Consider the following 17,880-nt stretch of genomic DNA (forward strand, 5'->3'; position numbering starts at 1 on the left):
GGCTGCTTCGTAGTGAGAAGTGTTTGTCATACTCCCCTGTCCCTGTGACTTCTTTAAGAATGAAGTCAGAAATGAAATAAGTAGCGAATAGAAAATCATTGAGCCTCAAAGACACATTCCCTCTAGTTACTGGTGGCTTATAAAGATCTCACATTTTTCTATTTTAATTTCTGCCTCCTTTGGAAAATTTCTAAGTGATGGGCTAGTCCTCTTTCTTCGGGAACAAAACCCATGTTCTCCAGCCAGGAAGCACTGAGAGGCCAGGCCATCCGGGTGTATCCAGACCCCACCCTGCTGCCGGGAGGGCCTCTGCATGTTCTGTCTGCTTCTTTGCAGGCAGAGGCCAGCCAGAGCCGTGAGCTCACGGCAGGGCGAAGAGGGCAGCTCTGTTCCCGAAGACGTGAGGTGTCGTGCTTCGTAGATACAGAGGTGGTGGTGTTCCCCTTGTTAGTAGTTCATCTTTATGTAGTTCTCCTCACTGTCTCTCTTCACTGGACTGTCTGCTCCCCGAAGGAGGAGTCTGGGGGTCCCTTGATCTCACTGTATTTCCACTGCTGGGTGGGGGTGGCCACACCAGGTGTGTGGCTCATATTTCTCCAGTGGTTGGTATGTTCTCTGCCCCCCAGAAATTTGTGGTGTGGAAAATAAACCAGCATTTGAAAATATAGAGGTTCCAGGCATGTGGAATAGTGATTCTGAGAGCAGACTTTCAGGAATTCATGTTTCACTGGAGTGAGGAGACAGCCGGTTTTCAGCAAGTCAGCCTGAAAGGACTTTGTGGAGCTTTCTCAGAACTCATTTGCTTTTATATCACAGTTTATAGGATTTCTGTACTTCTTAAGGACTTGTTTTTTTTTTAAACCCCTTACGCTTATGGTTCCTGCAGTCACGGTCAGTTTTTAAGATTGTGAATGAAGCTTTTTTAATCAGTTAAGCATCAATAAATCATTATTTTAGAATAAACTTTTTAAAAAAGAAAGAAAACACATATTTGGTATCCCCTCACCACCACCCCACCCCCGCCCACAGCCCTCTGCCCCAGCAGCTAAAATGCAGATATTTCCTTTGGTTCTTTCTCCTTTGATCCCTGAACTTTATGTCACAGTCTGTAGCTGCTTCGCAGTCTCTCTCAACCCTAGAAGTTGGCTGAAAGGATGGAGTGACGTTTAACGAGCTCCTTAAGTGCTCTGGGTTCTGTGTCAGGCCTTGTGGGCTGGAGGTGAGAAGTCAGGCGGCCTTGAAGAAGCTCAGCCTCTGGACACAGAAACGGTGACAAGCCAGGGTGGTGATGTGGCGATGGTGACGTCCCAGAATGTGGGGACGCGCAGAGCAGGACTGGGAGCAGATACCAGCTTGGCTGTGGTCTCACACGCTCAGGCCTCACACGGCTCCCCCAGCATGTCACCTGAGCTGTGGTAGGAAGCCGTGTGCTGAAGCAGGAGACAGGAATGTGGCTTTTCTCTCTTCCTGGAAGTGAGGTTATATGGTAAAACCGCATCAGGCAACATGATCACAAGTGTTCTGCCACATTTCCAGAAGGAGGACAGGAGGTACCACCAGTAACACCTGAATGCCCACTGGCCGTCTTCTTTTTAGGGTAATTTATTATACTCCATGGAAAACAGAAAAAAATCACTACGCAAAAATAGAATATTAGTCATCTGTTGTCTCTCTCCGTCATCAGAGATGATAACCACTAACTTTCTGATGGATGTTATGCACGATATCTAACTATACATACAAGTGCCATCATGCTGCACATAACTTGGTGACTTGGGGTTTTTAACGTTACAGTAGAGTACAACATGGGCTTCCCTGGTGGCCCAGCCTTAAAGCATCCACTTGCCAATGCAGGAGACGCACGTTTGATCCTTGGATAGTGAAGATCCCCTGGAGAAGGTAATGGCAACCCACTCCAGTATTGTTGCCTGGGAAATCCCATGGACAGAGGACCCTGGTGGGCTACAGTCCATGGGGTCGTGGAGTCACAGCAGCAGCAGCATGATACAGTATATCATTGTATCATAATAACGTACGTTCTCTTGTCAAGTAGTGTATAATTATATCACCCTTAGTAGGAGCACTTAATTGTGTGATGTATCATGGTTTTAAACTAATCCTTTATGGTTGATCACTGGGTGACCAATATTTGATAATGTGAGCCAAACTTTAGAGAAGGGCCAAACAGTAAATATTTTAGGCGTTGTGGACTATATATTGTCTCTGTCATATAGTCTTTTTTTAAAACGAAAACAAAAACACCCTTTAAAAATATAAAGGCTATACTTAGATCATAGACCACTTGAAATCAAGCTCGGCCTTATTTGGTCCGCGGGTTGTAGTTTGCTGACCCCTGGAATAAGCAGTGCTGTGATGCAGGTCCTGGACAGCAGCACGTGCATGCCTGCTGCTGGCTGCCTTTGGATAAACTCTTAGAAGTGCAGTTACAGGTATTGAGTCATTGATGCTGATTTTAAGGCTTTTTAATCAATACGATTCAGTTACCTTCCAGAGAGTTTCCATTTGGCATCTCCACTGTCAGTGTGTGAAAATTGTTTTTCCTAAACCTTGACCAACATGGGATGTTCTAATTATTTTTTTCTTTTTGCTCTTTTGGAAGGAAATAAATAATAAGTAAATGTCATTTGAATTTTCATTTCTTAAATAGGATGCTAAATTTTTTTTTCCTACTTATTAACTGTTTATGTCTTTTATGGGCTATTACTATGTGCTTGGCCCCCCCCCCTTTTTTTTTCTGTTGTAGTGTTTGTTTTTCTTATTATAAGCATTCCTATATAGAAATTATATGAAACTTTTTTCTTAGTTAGCTGTTATAAACGTTTTCCTGTTTTCATTTGTCTTTTTGTTGTTCAGTAAAAGCTTATGGCTTTTTGTTTTAAGGTGTAGCCAAATCTACTTTTTCTTTGAATTTTTCATGTTGTGGAATGCTTGTAACAGGCCTTCAGACCCCAAGATGACTCATCTGTGTTTTTTCCTAGTACTCTTAGCGTTCTGTGTTGTTTGTGTTATGTAAAGCTCTCAGTGAGCATCTGACTGTGCTTTTCTGAATAGATAACCCCTGAGGTGCCCCTGTCCCCACTGATTTGCAGTATGGCCTTTGTCATGTACACACCCTGAGCTGTGTGACAGGATGGCTAGTGATGCCAGCCCCTGAGGTAGCAGCTGGAGCTGGGTGCGTCTTGTTTGTCTGGCTTTGGAGGTGGTGGGGGTCTGTGAGAATAGTTCAGCTTGAAAAGTGTGTGTCAGAATCAGGTCCCCAGTGTGGTGCAGAAGTCTGCTCTCTCCCTGGGGCACCGATGTCAAGAGGGCCATCGACAGCCTCCAGCTGTGGCAGGTGTGAGGGGATGAAGAGGAGAGGGCAGGTGCGGCCCCACCCTGGGAGCTGCAGTGACCAGGCGGGTGACAGTGCGTCAGGGCTTCAGAGGAGGGAGGGAGCCTTCAGTCCTTCCAGACGCTGAGGCGGCGCTGCAGTCTACCCTGCAGGCTACTGTGTTCAGTAGGCTTACCACATGCACAGTGCCAGCCTTCCTCTTGAGCCTGAAGGCCTTGCCGAGAGTGCAGGCTCTGCTAGTATTTGTTCTGTCAAATGCAGTCCTATATTTACCTGCAGAAAAGCAAGTTAGAGAATATTCAGTTTGATTTCAGCTCCCACTGATCCTAAATTTTGTAATCCTCAGATACCCACCTCTACTTGGTTGGAATAATCATTCAGGGGAATCTGTTGATGTCATGTTGCTTTGAAATCAGGAAGAAAATTTAATGAGGGTACTGAAAAAAGGTGTTTAAAAATGTTTGTTTTATACAGATTCAAAAGGTGGAACTATTAGAGTACTAGAAAGAGTACAGAATATTTGGATGGTGACAGATTCTCTAGATTTGGTCTCAAAGATAAAAATTTTCATTACAAAGATTTTAAATCTGTAGATGACCTGTCTGGTAAGATTCTGAGAGACGACTGTCATGCTCCTCAAACCAAGGTGACCTTGCAGTGGACTGGGCCTGGGGAAGGGGCCCCTCACTGCAGGCAAGTGTGGGCCAGTGATCTCCCTGGAGGCAAGAGCGCTTGGCACTGAATCCGCAGCAGCGCTCTGGCCAGAACCCCCTGCCCGGTTCCTGGTCTTCATCCCAGTGAAGTATTTCATTCCGCTGTGAGTGAAGATAGCATTGATACAGCAGTTTTGTAGTAGAAGTGGGAAGAACCTAAGTTTCCAGGCACAGGGGGACTGGCTTGCTAAATGCTAGTGTTTGTGCCATGGGATGCATGGACGCCCAAAGGCATCTGAGATGATGACAAGAATAAATGTGAAAAAATGTACAGCACGTTTCCCTACTTCTATAAAGAAAAATGACTGTGCATCACACACACCTGTGTGTATGGCCTAGAAAAGAGGCTCCAAAATGTGCATCAGATATTAATAGAAATTATTCTGGGTAGAGTGCTATATCTCTGTCTACACACATCTTTCCTTTTTTTTTTTTTCTTTTTTTCTAAGATGAGTGTGATCGGTTTTAAAATAGATTAAGATTAAAAGAACGTTATCCAAACACGCTCCATCCTAAGTGATGTTGATGTGTCTTATTTCCATGTGATCTTTTCCATTCTCTCTCCCTCTTTTAAGTATTAAGTGGACTAGGACTTGCATCTAGACAAGGTAAATGACAGTAGTGTCTTCAGAAACATCCACAAAGGGCACCAGCGCTGCTATGGGGAGCAGCACTTCAGCTGCTCAGCCACGTAGTGTGAAGGAGTCTAGGGGCTCCTGGTTCACAGCGGGCTCTGGGGGTGCAGAGCTGCTTCCCCAGGCCTCTGAGGCTGCTCCTCCACAGCCAGGGCCCAGGGCGGGGTAGGGGGCAGGAGCCCAGCAGCCAGCATCATCTGCCATCAGCCCCGGGGTTTGGAGGGGTCCTGTGCAGGGGCAGCAGCCCCCCCAGCGAGACCAGCGCTGCCTGCGGTGTGCAGACACTGCTGCAGGGGCCGGGGCTGCTGCCTGACAAGCTGGGAGTGCGCTGTAAAACAGCGCTGGACGGGGTACACGGAAGGCTCTGGAGCGCCTGTGATCTCTTCCTTCTGTGTTGCAGCCTCCCAAAGTGAAATGCTTGACCAGGATCTGGCACCCCAACATCACCGAGACTGGTGAGATATGTCTCAGGTGAGTTCTGTCCGCTCCTGTCTCCTGTGCTCTGAGCGCTGCCTGAGGCTCGGCTTCCCAGGGGTCATCTCCCCCGAGAGGACACTCGGAGGCTGGGCTGGGAGTAGGGAGGCTTTGGAGCGGTCTCTCGGCTCCCCCATCCCAGCCTGCCCTCTGCAATCCACCCAGGACGCCCCCTCTGAGGACCTTTACCCCGTCCCCTCTTATTTTAATGAGGCACACTCCCGCCATGTGGCTGATTTTAGATAAAAGGGGAAACTGTAATTAACGGGATTCACGGTAGGAGGATAATGTGGATGGCAGGCTTCAGAAGACATCCCCCACCCCCACTTATATTTAAATGTCCTCTCTTGTGGTTTTTCTTTTCTACTTTTTTTGGCTGCCTGCACGTGGCTTATGGGATCTTAGTTCCCTGGCCAGGATCAGTCCCAGGCCCTAGCAGTGACAGTGCGGAGTCCTAACCACTGGACCACCAGGCAGTTCCCTCAGCATCCTCTCTTTACCAAAATGGTCTTGATGTGTGCAAGAGCACGTCCCTGGAGCTTTTGCCCGTGGTGTCCTGGGCCCTGCCCTTCCAGGGGCAGATGGCTGGCAACCAGCCATTTCCTGCTTCTAGAGCTTGCTGGTCACTAACGTAGAGAACCAGAGAGGTTGGTGGTGGAGGTGGTTTTCGAGTCAGTTTAGCCTGTGGGCTGTGTCTGTCTTGTGCCCCACACGTTCTCTGGCAGGGCAATGAGGTCAGCTTGCAGGGCTCTGGTGCTGGCTCCCTGGCCGAGTCCTGGCCCAGCCCTGGCAGCCGTGTGACCTGGGGAGCCCGGCTGCTCCATGTGGGGTGTGTCTCCAGCTTGCTGTGTGCTCCCTTGCTCCGTGATCTCGTCCTCCTCAGGCCCTGCCTCTGGGTCTTGTCCTCCCACCCTCTTCTCCCCGCAGAGAACGCCGGCACCTGTGAAAGGCCGTGTGCAAGCTGTAACCGTCCTCCCTGCAGGCACGAGGATACCCACTTTCACATCCACTTTGGCTTTTGATAGTGAAAAATACATTTTATGAGAGTATTTTTTTTAGTTGTTTTAGTTTTTGTTTAGTGTTTTTAGTTTTTTAGTTTTTAGTTGTTTTAGTTTTTTTTAGTGTTTTAGTTTTTTAGTGTTTTTAGTTTTAGTTTTTTTTAGTATTTTTTGTTTTTTTAAAGGCATCTTCCCTTTTTAAGTATCTGCCCTTTAAATGTTGAAACTTTAGAAATCTGTGATCTTCAGTTTCAGATCCTAAGTGTCTTGTCTCCCTTCCTCCAGTCAGGGTGGGTCCAGAGAGGGCATTTCTCTGGTCACTTCTGCCATCTTCTGAGAAATCAGATTATTAACAAAATATAATAGGAATTTAACAGATGGTCGCCTGCTACAAAAGCTAGAAACCATGAAGGAAAATAGTTGATACATTTAGCCATGTTAAAATTAAAAACACACAGTTTGAAAGAGAAAAGTATCAGGATTGCAGCCCTTGTATGTAAACAGTCCTTTCAATCAATACGAAAAAGATGAGCCCCCCCTACTGGAAAAATGAGCATTGGCTCCAAATAGGGGATTCACAGGAGGAGGCACACAGTGGGCAGAAAGCGTCTGGGGCTGCTTGGTCTCCGTGGTGATGGGAGACAAGCGCGTGGAAGCAAGGGGAGGCTGCTCGCCACTTCTCAGGCTGGCAGACAGCAAAGCGTGCATGCGTGTGTGTGTGTGCACGTGCACGTGTGGACAGGCTCCTGTTCCACGGGAGGGTGCGTCTATCTGTATACCTTTCCCTGGTCCTCCAGCCATAAGGAGACTGCAAACCACAGAGGAAAGAAGGGCCCGGCCCGGCGGACAGGAGCCGCTCTGTGCCGCTGGGCCCAGCTGCGCACCTGCGGCTCACGGGCCTGCTGGCTGCTGCTCACTCACCGCTCCGCTTTTCCATCTGTTTCAGCTTACTGAGAGAACATTCGATCGACGGCACCGGCTGGGCCCCCACAAGGACACTGAAGGTGAAGTGCGGGCCTCCCCCTGGGGCCTCCCCGTCTGGGAGCCAGCCTCCCGGGAGGACAGTGGTGTGCACACTATCCCGTCCGCACTGCTGGCCACCCACCCCGCTCCCGCTCCCCTCAGCACCTGCCGGCCCTCATGGGGCTGCTGGCCAAGGGTGGGTCTGCTTGGTTCCGCTGCCCTTTGCCACGGGTGCTGCAGTGGTTTACCGTTCCTGCTCGTCCTGCTGTTCCCCAGGCTTGCACAGTGGTCTCCCCTAACACAGTGGAGGCTTGCCAGGAGTGGGCAGGGACAGAGGATGGGGAGGCTGGGGTCCCATGTCTACGCTGAGTCACCTCGGACAGAGGAGGGGTGGCGGATGTGGCCAGGTGTGCTGAAGGGGGCACCTCTCTGGGGCGGGGGTGATCGGGGAGCCACAGGGACTCAGGAACCGACCCCAGGTGTTTTGCCAGTGTGACTCAAGTGGGCTTCGGGGGGTGTGTCTTGGGCGCCCACGTGGCGCCACCGGCTATGCGTCATCTCTAGGCTTTCCTATGTTGCTGCCCCTGGGCCCCCTGCCTTTCTTCCCTGACTTATCAGAAGCATCCTGGCTTTTGGCCAGTGTTCAGTGAGTGGCAAGCAGCTGCCTGACTTCTGCCATCTTCTTTGAGTAGTGAAGTGGCTCCACGGTGTCACAGCCCCTGCCTGTCTGGCGTGGGGTTGGCCCTGCCCAGAGGAGCACTTGCCTCAGACTGGGTCTGGGGACAGTGGTGTTCCCAGCGTGCCCTTCGCTTCAGCGCAGAGATGTGGTCTTCTGAGCGAGGCTGTTTTCGTGGTGACCATCCCCCTCCTCTTAACCTGAAGGGCCGCAGGCAGCACGTCGGCCCGTCTGAGGCTCTCAGCTGCCTGGCGTAGCGCCCGCGCTGTCTCCTTGCCCCTCTGTTTCCTGTAACATTTTCACACATGGCAGCTTGGCTCAGTCAGGTGTGGATGATGAAAGCCGTCCTGACTGAAACCACTCAGAAGCCTCAGTCTGTGCTGAGGTCACAAGAAGCGGGCAGCGGCTGGTCATGGAGCTGCTGCATTGGCTGCCGTCCCTGGGTGACGAGGGTGGGCCTGAGAGGACTGGACCTGCACGCAGGCTCCGTTTCCCCACGGTTCTTTGCTGATTAACTCTCTAGGCCCTGCCTTTAAAATAACTTTGCAGAAAACTATCCTTCATAAAATGGGGGACTTACTGGTTCATCTCTTGGAGGCCACCCTCACCCAAAACTTGTTTTCTTCTTTCTTCTCATTTCAGGATGTTGTTTGGGGATTAAACTCTTTGTTTACTGTAAGTATGTTGAACAAAATTCCAAATTGTTTTAATTCCTCTGACTGCTGGTTTTAAAGATTGCATTAAAGATAACACAAGGGAATCACTGAACCCCTCCTTCTTTGGCACTTTTGTGAGTCAGAAGAACAGTGAGTTAGAAACTGAGGGTGCTTTGGAGTAATCCATGGGGAGGTCGGGGGAACAGGTGGGGAGAGAGCAGAGGGCGGGGAGAGGAGAGGGTCCCCACTGCCTCCGGGGCAGCATAGGCCAGCTCCATTCCCCATGGTCTCCATCGGGTTAGGCTCCTCCGGGGGCCTGGCCGCCCCACACTCTGCTCTGCTTCTCTCCTAGGTGCTCCAGTTTGGATGAAGGAGCATGTAGTCTCCAACCTTTAGGCTTTTCACAATTAGCTGTTCCTTTGAGTTTTGACTTTTTGATCATCAGTTCAGTTCAGTCGCTCAGTCATGTCCAACTCTTTGCAACCCCATGGACCGCAGCACGCCAGGCCTCTGTTCAGTTTGGGTCCAGACATCATTCCTCCTGGGTTGTGAGTGCAGTGCTTGTGGAGATGAGTTAAAGATGACGGGGAATCGGGCAAGAACAGAATGAAAGCATAGAAGGCACAGCTGTTAATCACAAAATCAAGGAGAAAATGAGTTTCTAAGGAAAAATAGGATTTTTATTCGTAAATGCTCATATTGAGACTGGCTTGTCATTCCCTAATTATAAGAAATAGCGTTAGAAATTAATGTGATTGCTATTTCCTCACCAAACTTTGGAAAGTCATGTGTACACACATTCCAGCCTCCTCTCAGTCAACCATGAATCACCATTTTGAAAAAAAAGTCTCACATTCAATGCTTCTGCATCAAAAGAACTTCATTTCTCAGCAATTTTCTCAACTCTCTAGGTCACTGTAACATTTGCTAATTAAATTTCTGTTGCCTGTTTCATAAAATGAAGACTTATAACAGCAGAAAAACAGGTTCTTTCCACTGTTTACTCTTTCTTTTTAAGGATCTGTTGAATTTTGATGATCCACTGAATATTGAAGCTGCGGAACATCATTTGCGAGACAAGGTAAGCTATTCACAGAACATTCTAGGTTGATGTGTTTGGTGAAAATATACTTGTGTGTGTGTGTGCACGCGCACTCAGTTGTATCTGGCTCTTTGTGACCCCACAGACTGTAGCCCACCAGGCTCCTCTGTCCATGGGATTCTCCAGACAAGAAAACTGCATAGGTTGCCATTTCCTTATCCCGGGGATCTTCCTGACCCAGAGATCAAACCTGAATCTCCTGCATTGGCAGGCAGATTCTTTACCTGGTGCCACCTGGGAAGCCTAAAAAGAAAATTACTGCCCCTTGAGTAGATAAGGATGAAATTGAGAATGGTGGAACCCAGGTTTGGAGCTTAAAGCATTAATAATTGATGTGTTATAATCAACGTGCGTGGTCTTAGGAAAGTGTTTGACCCCAGGTCAAACAGGAGTGTTCCTATATAAGGTGTGATTTCCTAGCAGAGTTCAGTGTGAGTGACTGACAACAGGCAACCCTTGCTTCAACTCATGACAGTGTAGGAATGCCGATAGGAGGATGGAGGCGGCCCCCTGCCCCCACACCACAGGTTTTGTCCTGCCTGCCCCAGGACCCATTCGTCTGCCCACAGCTCCACACGGGGCAAGGAAGCAGGGCCCCCAAGAAGGGAGAAGACCTGCCAGGAGAGGGCAGAGCTCGGGACCTGAGCCCGGAGTTCCTGGCCTTCTCAGGCAGCCTCAGACGGAGGAGCAGGGAGCTGCTCACCTTCTGGAGGGGTGTGGAGACCAGAGGGGACTCGGGCTCAGCCAGGGCACCTGTGCTCCCAGGGTCACACTGAGGGCAGGGCTGCCTGTGGGATCATCACTCCACCCCGAGAGCTTTGGCCCCAGGAGCCAGTGGTACTGTGGGCTTCCGGCGCTGTGGACGTGACCTTGTGAGTTTGGCTGAAGGCGGCCAGGGCTTCCGTGCAGCCCCTGTTGGCTGTGGGCAGGGGGCTGGTGATGGTCTCCGTGCGCAGCCCTGGGCCACCTGGTGGCAGTCACAGCTCTCCCCTTCCTCAGCACAGAGCCCGCCCCCACCTGCAGGGTGAATTCAGTGTGGTTCTGCCCCCTAGTGGCCCCTGTGGGGGCCTCCCGGTCACCAGTAGAGGGTGCACATCAGGCCCCAGGGCTGTGTGTGTTCCTGGATGCGGGTGCCCCTGTGGGCAGCAGTGTGGGGAGGAGGGGGTATGGGAGCCCACCTTCAGCTCACACGCTGCCCCACCAAACGCGGGCAGGCCTTCTGAGGTGGACGAGCTCCAAGTCCCTCTTATGGCTCAGACAGCCCCAGGGCCCTACCCAGTACTTGCAAGGCCAGGGAATTCTAACCTTAGAGATAAAGGACCTGGGACCTGGGTGTTGGCTCAGATGGGAGGTGCCTTTCCTGCCCAGGCTGGCCTGGGAGGGGCCTGCATGCATGCGGCCTTTTTACACCAGAGGGGTCAGCCAGGCGCCAGGTAGCTTTTGTTTGTTGCCCGAGGAGGTGGCTCTGTTCAAGCCCCCCTCTCCTCTCGGGCAGGGTGGGCACCCTGATGGCCCACCACGCCTGGGCCGTAGGTAGCAGGGTCCTGGGAAGGCAGATCTGGACACAAAGGGCCTTCCCAAGAGCAGCAGCCGGGACCGTTTGCCGTCCAGAGCCCTGACCTGACCTACGTGGGGACCTTGATCGCACTGGGCATCTCTCCTGTCTGCAGAACGAAGGGTCTTCAGTTCCTTTCTGCCCAGAGGGTGTTGGCATCCCCACCCCGGCACCCCAGCACCTCGAGTGGCAGGGAGGTGGCACTCTGCCCGCGGGTCTCTGTGCGTCCTGCCACTTGGGGGCCGGGGGATGAGGCCGGGCCCTCCACACACTCCCCAGAGCTCACAGGGGCCCTTGGCTTGGGGGAGCCCCACTTGGCCCCAGAGAGTCGCTCCCCAGTGACTCACGGCCCTGATCCCTGCCCCGCAGGAGGACTTCCGGAATAAAGTGGAGGACTACATTAAGCGCTACGCCAGATGATACGGGGAGAGGACTGCAGGGCCGCGGACTGTGCGTGAGAAGATGGGCTCCACCCGCAACCAGAGGGAGCCTCTCTCCGGTCCTCGGCTCCCCTCAGTCCCGCCGGCTCATCCGAGTCCTGTGACCGTGTTGTCCTGAGGAAGAACCTCTTCACGACCGCCCATTGTAGCCGGAGAGTTCCACATAAATACAGCCAGAAAATGTGTCTGGGGTCCTAAAGAGTTGTCTGCTTACCTTAACATGTTTACTTTTTTGAAACTGTACTGTATAGGCTGTTGATGAGAATGAACTCAGCGTCGAGGCTAGAGCTGCTTCTCCCCTCCCCCGTCAGTCCCGCGCAGGTGATGCTCATGACGTGCTCAGTGTAGCCCGCAGATTGGCCGTCAGAAACCCGCTGCAAACTGTGATTGGTGCGAAGTCTCTTAGCTCCTCCCACGAATGTCGGCCCTGCCTAGGTGTCGTGAAGCTTCCCAGAATGCAGAGTCATTCACTGTAGATCTCTTACTGAAATGCGTATTTTATTTAATGTAAGTATATTTTGGAACAGATTTGTAATTTGTACAATTTAATGCTTTAATTATTTTTTTCTATTCTCATTTAGTTTGTATTTTCATTGTATAGAGCAGACAGATGTTGGGTCAAGCAACTATTGAGAAATACAAAGAAAATATGAAAGGCACAGTATTCATTGTGTCCAAATACACCAAGAATCTGTGTTTTAAAAAATCAGCTTGTTTCCAGGTCCAGATGGGGCAAAGGAACTTCGGGCGCCCTTGCAGCTAGATCTGGAAGATTTAAAAGAAAAGCAGGGAGCCCATCCTCATATGCTGCCTGGAGGACAAGGCTACAGCCCAGCCCACCCCAGGGCTTGGTGCTCCTGCGTGGTCACACACCTGTGAGCCAGTGTGCAAGGGAGCCTTATGTTCTGGGGCGGGGAGAGAGACCTCAGGCAGCAGCCTGAGGCCCTGACACCGCCCCTGTGGCCCTCTGAGGTATTGGCATTCCCCTGCTCCCTGGTCCCTGAGTCTCGGGGGCGGGTCTCCTTGGTGGACTAGGAGTCACAAGCAGCACACTTCGGAGTAAGAACAGGGAAGAGAGGTGAGTGGCTTTATTCCGGCGTGAGACATTGGAATCCAATGGTTTCCTCTGCTGCCTGCCTGACACACTCAGGTTTAACTGACAGCTTCCTCAGGCCTCTGGATGCCCCGTCTGCCATCTGCCCGGTCTGGTCAGTTCCTCTTAGTTTATAGCATTATCTCTGATTATGAGATCAGTCTGTCCAGGAAGGAATTGGGGCGACACTTCCCATTGGTCATTAGGAACCCTGCCCATTAGACAGAAGGCTGACCCAGCTACTGGGCCGCCATGTCTGGTGCACGGAGCAGGGGTGGGGGGTTGGGGGTGGCATCTCTGACCAGGCCTGTCAAGACAAGGGTCCTGGGAGAGGCGCCCCAGTCACATACTTCTAACTGGAGCCCAGTGTCACGGGAGCTCCCCCACAGACCACAGAGCCACCCTTTGCTAGGTGGGTCAGGAGAGCAGCAGCTGGCGGTCCACACGCCCCGGGGCACACTGCTCCCTGCCAGCTCCTGCCCGACTCCCTAGGTCACACCCCTAGCTGTCCAGGCAGCCCGCCTGGTGATGCAGATGGAGGTGGAAGAAATGAAACATGAGTGATGCGGGGCAAAGACCACTCGCTGGACAGTGTGAAAGGGATAAGGCTCCCTGTCGGTTCTGACACACAGGTCTGCTCATCAGGGGTCAAGCAGTTCTTCAGAAGGGACACTCCCACATTCTGGATCATCCCTTTCTGTCCGGTGGTCCGCCCTCAGAGGCACCTTGCCCCCCACCCCATCTTGTTAAAGAGCCCACCCACTTGGGCCCTCTCCGTGGCCCATGGTGCCATCCTGGGTGCCTGCCCAGCGGGCCCTGTGGCAGCTTTTGGTGGCTGTGGGACACTGACCTCCGGGACTTCTGGTTTCTTGGTGTCTTTTTCACACCCTTAGGCCACAGTAACATTTCTGGCCGTAGTTCCTGTGCCCACCAACCCAGGACAGTTGGTGATGTCTGCTCTGCCAGGGGGTGGGGCTGCTGGGCCTCTGGGCACCCCGACCGCCCTGGAGCCAGCTGGGGTGGTGCTGTGTCCCCATGCCGCTGCTACTTAGAACTGCACGCTTCAGCTGCGTGGTTTTCGGGCACACTTTACATGGAGACGGCTCCAGGGTAGCCCTGTCAGGAGAAGCTCGCACCTCCCCCCACTTCCCTTCCCTTGGACAGACTGCCTGCCAGCTGCCTCTGGGAGGAGCCAGGGCCAGCGTTACTCAGGTGCTGAGCACTGTCCTCCTGGCTGGGTCTCTCCCTGCAGCCCGGGACATCGCGTGTCCTGCATGTGCTTTTCAGCTGCTGTGTCTGTGTTGTTGCCCAATGCCAGCCTCAGGGAGCAGGGTCTTGGGTAACTTCATGAGATGCCCTGCTTTACCCACCCTCCTCTCCAAGCCCTGAAAGCCTCAGAGGCCTGCCTGTCTGACCTCAGGCACTCAGACTAAGCTGGGTGGTGCACGTGCCTGGGTGGAGAAGTCTGCAGTACAAGATTTGTGGGAAGACTGTGCTATTCAGACTATTTGCAGTAGCTAACACTTTGAATGTCATCTTTGAAAGGAAGGCGTCCCTTCATATTTGCCAGTCTCAGTGTTCCATGTGTATTTTCCTCCGCCCTTGTTCCATTCCTGGGGACACGCAGGAAGACTTCACAGCTCCATGAGGTAGCAGGCCTTCCCCACAGTGTGGCTACAACCAGGCTGGTCTCAGCAGAGTCCCAAGTCCACCCTCAGGACATCTGGTGGCAGAGGCAGCAGAAACAGATTGAACCGACCTGCTGGGCTCTGAAGCTTAGCAAAAACATCTCAGAGGCCAAACTCACAGGTGGTGGTGACCACCATGATGTGTCATGAGTCTTCAGGGGACAAGCCTGGGTTGCTCTGTTACCCCTACCCTTCTTTCTTTAAAGAACTGCTGTGGGAAAAAAATTCCTGTTGCCATCAGACCTTTTGCTGATTTGATGATCAAATCAAGCAGAATTTTTTTCATATAAGAAGTCCAACAAGGCATTAACCACCAACTGCAGGTTTCAGTTCAGTTCAGTCGCTCAGTCGTGTCCGACTCTTTGCGACCCCATGAGTCGCAGCACGCCAGGCCTCCCTGTCCATCACCAACTCCTGGAGTTTACTCAAACTCAACAAGATCCTTTCGCAGCGGCTACAGTCTGTTCCAGGGTCATTTCACGTCCATCCACTTAAAAATGTTTAATCTTGGAAAGTCAGGTTTGCTACAAGTTCATTTTCTTCATAAAGTGTGTGTAGTAAAATGCTATTGACACATAGCAAAATAATGTTTTCCTTTTCCTTTGCCGAAGAACTTGGAAAATGGGGAAACTGGTCACACCTATCCTTCCCTGCTCCTACAGCCCTGCCTCAAACAAATCCAGCAGATTGGAGGGGCCAGTTCAGAGGAATCCACATCACCTGCTGAAGTTCTCGCTCATGCCCTGGGGTTCCACGGGTTACCAAAGTGACTTACCAAAAGAATTGTGGTTGGGCAAATGTTCTTCAAAAAACCCAGATATGGAGGCATTTGGGGACCTTGCACTGTTGAGAATATCTGTTTCCTTGTGTCAAGCTGTATAAAGAACTGAATTATCTCTTTTTTAAAATCCATCTTAGGGCTCTTTGACTTTGATCACCAGTCACGCTGGGCCAGAGTTCTTCCGGTAAATTCACTGGTGTTTTGGTTGCCTTTTTTTAAACTTATGGGCAGTTATAAGAAATCATCGGTGCTGCAAGAGTTCCCAGTGCTGGAGGAGAGACTACGGACAAGCCTGTGCTCTGCACACTGGGCCAGATGGTGGTCGGGGGCCCGGGGGAGGGTTGGCCTCCCCACAGCTCATGGCCCAGGATGCTCTCTCCTGCACGACCCTGGGGAGGCCCTGCAGTCACTCCCACAGGCCACTCATGGTGCTTGATGGCGAAAGATCATTTTACTTAACCATTCATTATCTGACACCTCTTTCTGAAACGTATTCCGGGACTTCCTTGGTGCTCCAGTGGTGACGACTCCACGCTCCCAGTGCAAGGGGCCTGGGTTCAATCCTGGTCAGGGAACTAGATCTCACATGCTGCAACTAAAGGTCCTGCATGCCACAATGAAGTTCAGAGATCCCACGTTCTGCAGCTAGGACCCAGTGCAGCCAAATAAAAAAATAAAAATAGAATTTACTCCAACATCAATAGCCCTATTCATCTGTGTCCTCCCATCCCCTCACCTGGATGAGGGTGGGTGCCATGAGCTGGGTGCAGCACTCGGGAGAAAGAGCCTTGCTTCCTGCTCCCACACGGCTTCGTCCTCAAGTTAGAGTGAGAAATGACGCCCGTGTCCCAGGTGAGCGCAGTGGCACTGCCACGTGCCTGGCGGGACCAGTGACCAAGGTATGACAGACCGCAGTCCCCGCACAACAGCAGCGGGGTGGGGGGCCAGCCGCACACCTGCTGAGACTGGAGCAGACACGGGGCAGCCCTCGGGGCTTCCTACAGCTTTCCCGAGCCACATCTTCCCGCACCTCCAGAGGAGGCACCGGCCTGGCACCCTGAGCCCGCGGCCACTGGGCCTGTCTTCCCTGCCAGCCGCCGCGCCCAGGACCCCAGCTTTCCTGCCGTAGGGAGGCCCGTCCACCCCCAGCCTCAGCGTCCCTCCTGGGGCTTCCTTCTGGATTCAGTTCAGGTGGTGCCCCCTGTGCGGCCGGTCTCACAGGCCAGTGGACAGTCCTGCGGTGTCCTCACCTCGCCTAGGCTTCCAGAAGCACCGGGGGAGGTCTGCACCTGCCCGCGTGTCTATTTCTGCCTGTCCGGGCATCGGTCAGTGCCTGGAGCACAGGTCCTCGTCTTCGCCGCTAGCAGTGACTGAGTCAGTTCTTACGAGTAGGTGCAGCGGGAGCTTGAGAGCATGAGTCTGCCAGAGGCAAGCCTGCTCAGGACAGGCCCCTGCCTGGGGCGGGAAACGCCGGCCAGCCCAGCCCACCCGGGCTGACAGACCCCCCACCCCTCAGTGACAGGCGCAGCGTCTCAAGTTTGCTTTGCTTGAGTAAATGGGCCTCTGGAAAAATCCTGCTGAGAAAGAAGGAATAATATCCAGCAGACTTGGGATAAACATGATGCTGGGAACCAAGTGTAGGATTTAAAGAAACTTTTCCAGGGAGCAAAAAGATCCACATGCTTAGGAAAATGCACCTTTGACCCCAAATCAAAAAGTTCTAAGGTGACCTAGTGGTTAAGAATCCACTTACCAGTGCATGGGACACAGGTTCAATCCCCAATCTGGGAAGAGTCTACACTCAGCAGAGCCACTCAACCGTTGCCCCACAAATACCGAGCCAGCGCTCCAGGGCCCACAGACCACAGCTGCTGACTGAGCCCATGCACCACAACTGCTGAAGCTCGCACGCCTAGAGCCACTGCTCCACAGGAGAAGCCGCTGCAGTGAGAAGTCTGCACGCTGCAACTAGAGAAAGCCCACATGCAGCAAGGAAGACCCAGCACAGCCCAAAACTAGATTTTAAAAAAGTAATAATAAACGCACAACGGTGCAGGGCAGGATCGATGCTGGGAAAACAGATCAGTGATGTGGAGACAAACTTGGTGAACTCTCCAGGAAAGGACAATAAAGAGACAAAGGTCATCTGTAGAGAGGGCAACAGGGCAGAGGAGGCTCGTGCACTGGCTAAGATGGATTAACCTCCTCGGTGCCAGGAACAGGGACAAAGGTCAAAAATACACTCTTTACCATAAAGCACAGTATCTCAGTCATTAGAGAAATACAAGCAGGGCCACTTCACACCCAGGAAGACAGCTAAAATAAAATGTAAAAAACAGACATCAGGTGTTGCTGGGGATGCTGAGAAATTGGAATCCTCATACACTGCAGATGAGAATGGCAAATGGGGCAGCTCCTTTTAAAAACATTCTGGAAGTTCTTCAGGCTACATATACAGGAACCACACTGAGACCTCCCTGGTGGCCCAGTGGTGAAGAATGTGCCTGTCAATGCAGGGGTCTCGGGTTCGATCCCTGGTTGGGGAACTAAGATCCCACATGCCAAGGGGCAACAAAGTCTGTACAGCAACCACTGAGCCTGCAGCTCTAGAGCCTGAGCGTAGCAACTAGAGAAAGCCCATGCACCGCAACAAAGACTATTTATCATCGTCAAAAACTGGATACAGGGTAAATGCTCGTCAAGTGATGAATGGGAAAATGAAATGTGGAATCCCCGGGGAAAGGAACAGTGAAC

At 51.9% G+C, this 17,880-nt stretch overlaps 1 protein-coding gene across 2 annotated transcripts in view; it reads left to right on the forward strand.

Moving 5' to 3' along the window:
- Positions 1–12,223, forward strand: part of UBE2F (ubiquitin conjugating enzyme E2 F (putative)) — a 44,069-nt gene extending 31,846 nt beyond the window's left edge. The window contains exons 4-8 of one of the 2 annotated variants that reach the window (XM_043462139.1): positions 5,101–5,171; positions 7,119–7,176; positions 8,454–8,486; positions 9,486–9,548; positions 11,494–12,223. In XM_043462139.1, the coding sequence (XP_043318074.1) occupies positions 5,101–5,171; positions 7,119–7,176; positions 8,454–8,486; positions 9,486–9,548; positions 11,494–11,544 (276 nt within the window). In that variant the 3' untranslated portion in view covers positions 11,545–12,223. The remainder of the gene's footprint in view (positions 1–5,100; positions 5,172–7,118; positions 7,177–8,453; positions 8,487–9,485; positions 9,549–11,493) is intronic. The other variant, XM_043462138.1, reaches the window with a different exon arrangement.
- Positions 12,224–17,880: the final 5,657 nt, after the last annotated feature.

The sequence above is a fragment of the Cervus canadensis genome, chromosome 2, assembly GCF_019320065.1.
Source record: "Cervus canadensis isolate Bull #8, Minnesota chromosome 2, ASM1932006v1, whole genome shotgun sequence".
Taxonomy (NCBI): Eukaryota; Metazoa; Chordata; class Mammalia; order Artiodactyla; family Cervidae; genus Cervus; species Cervus canadensis.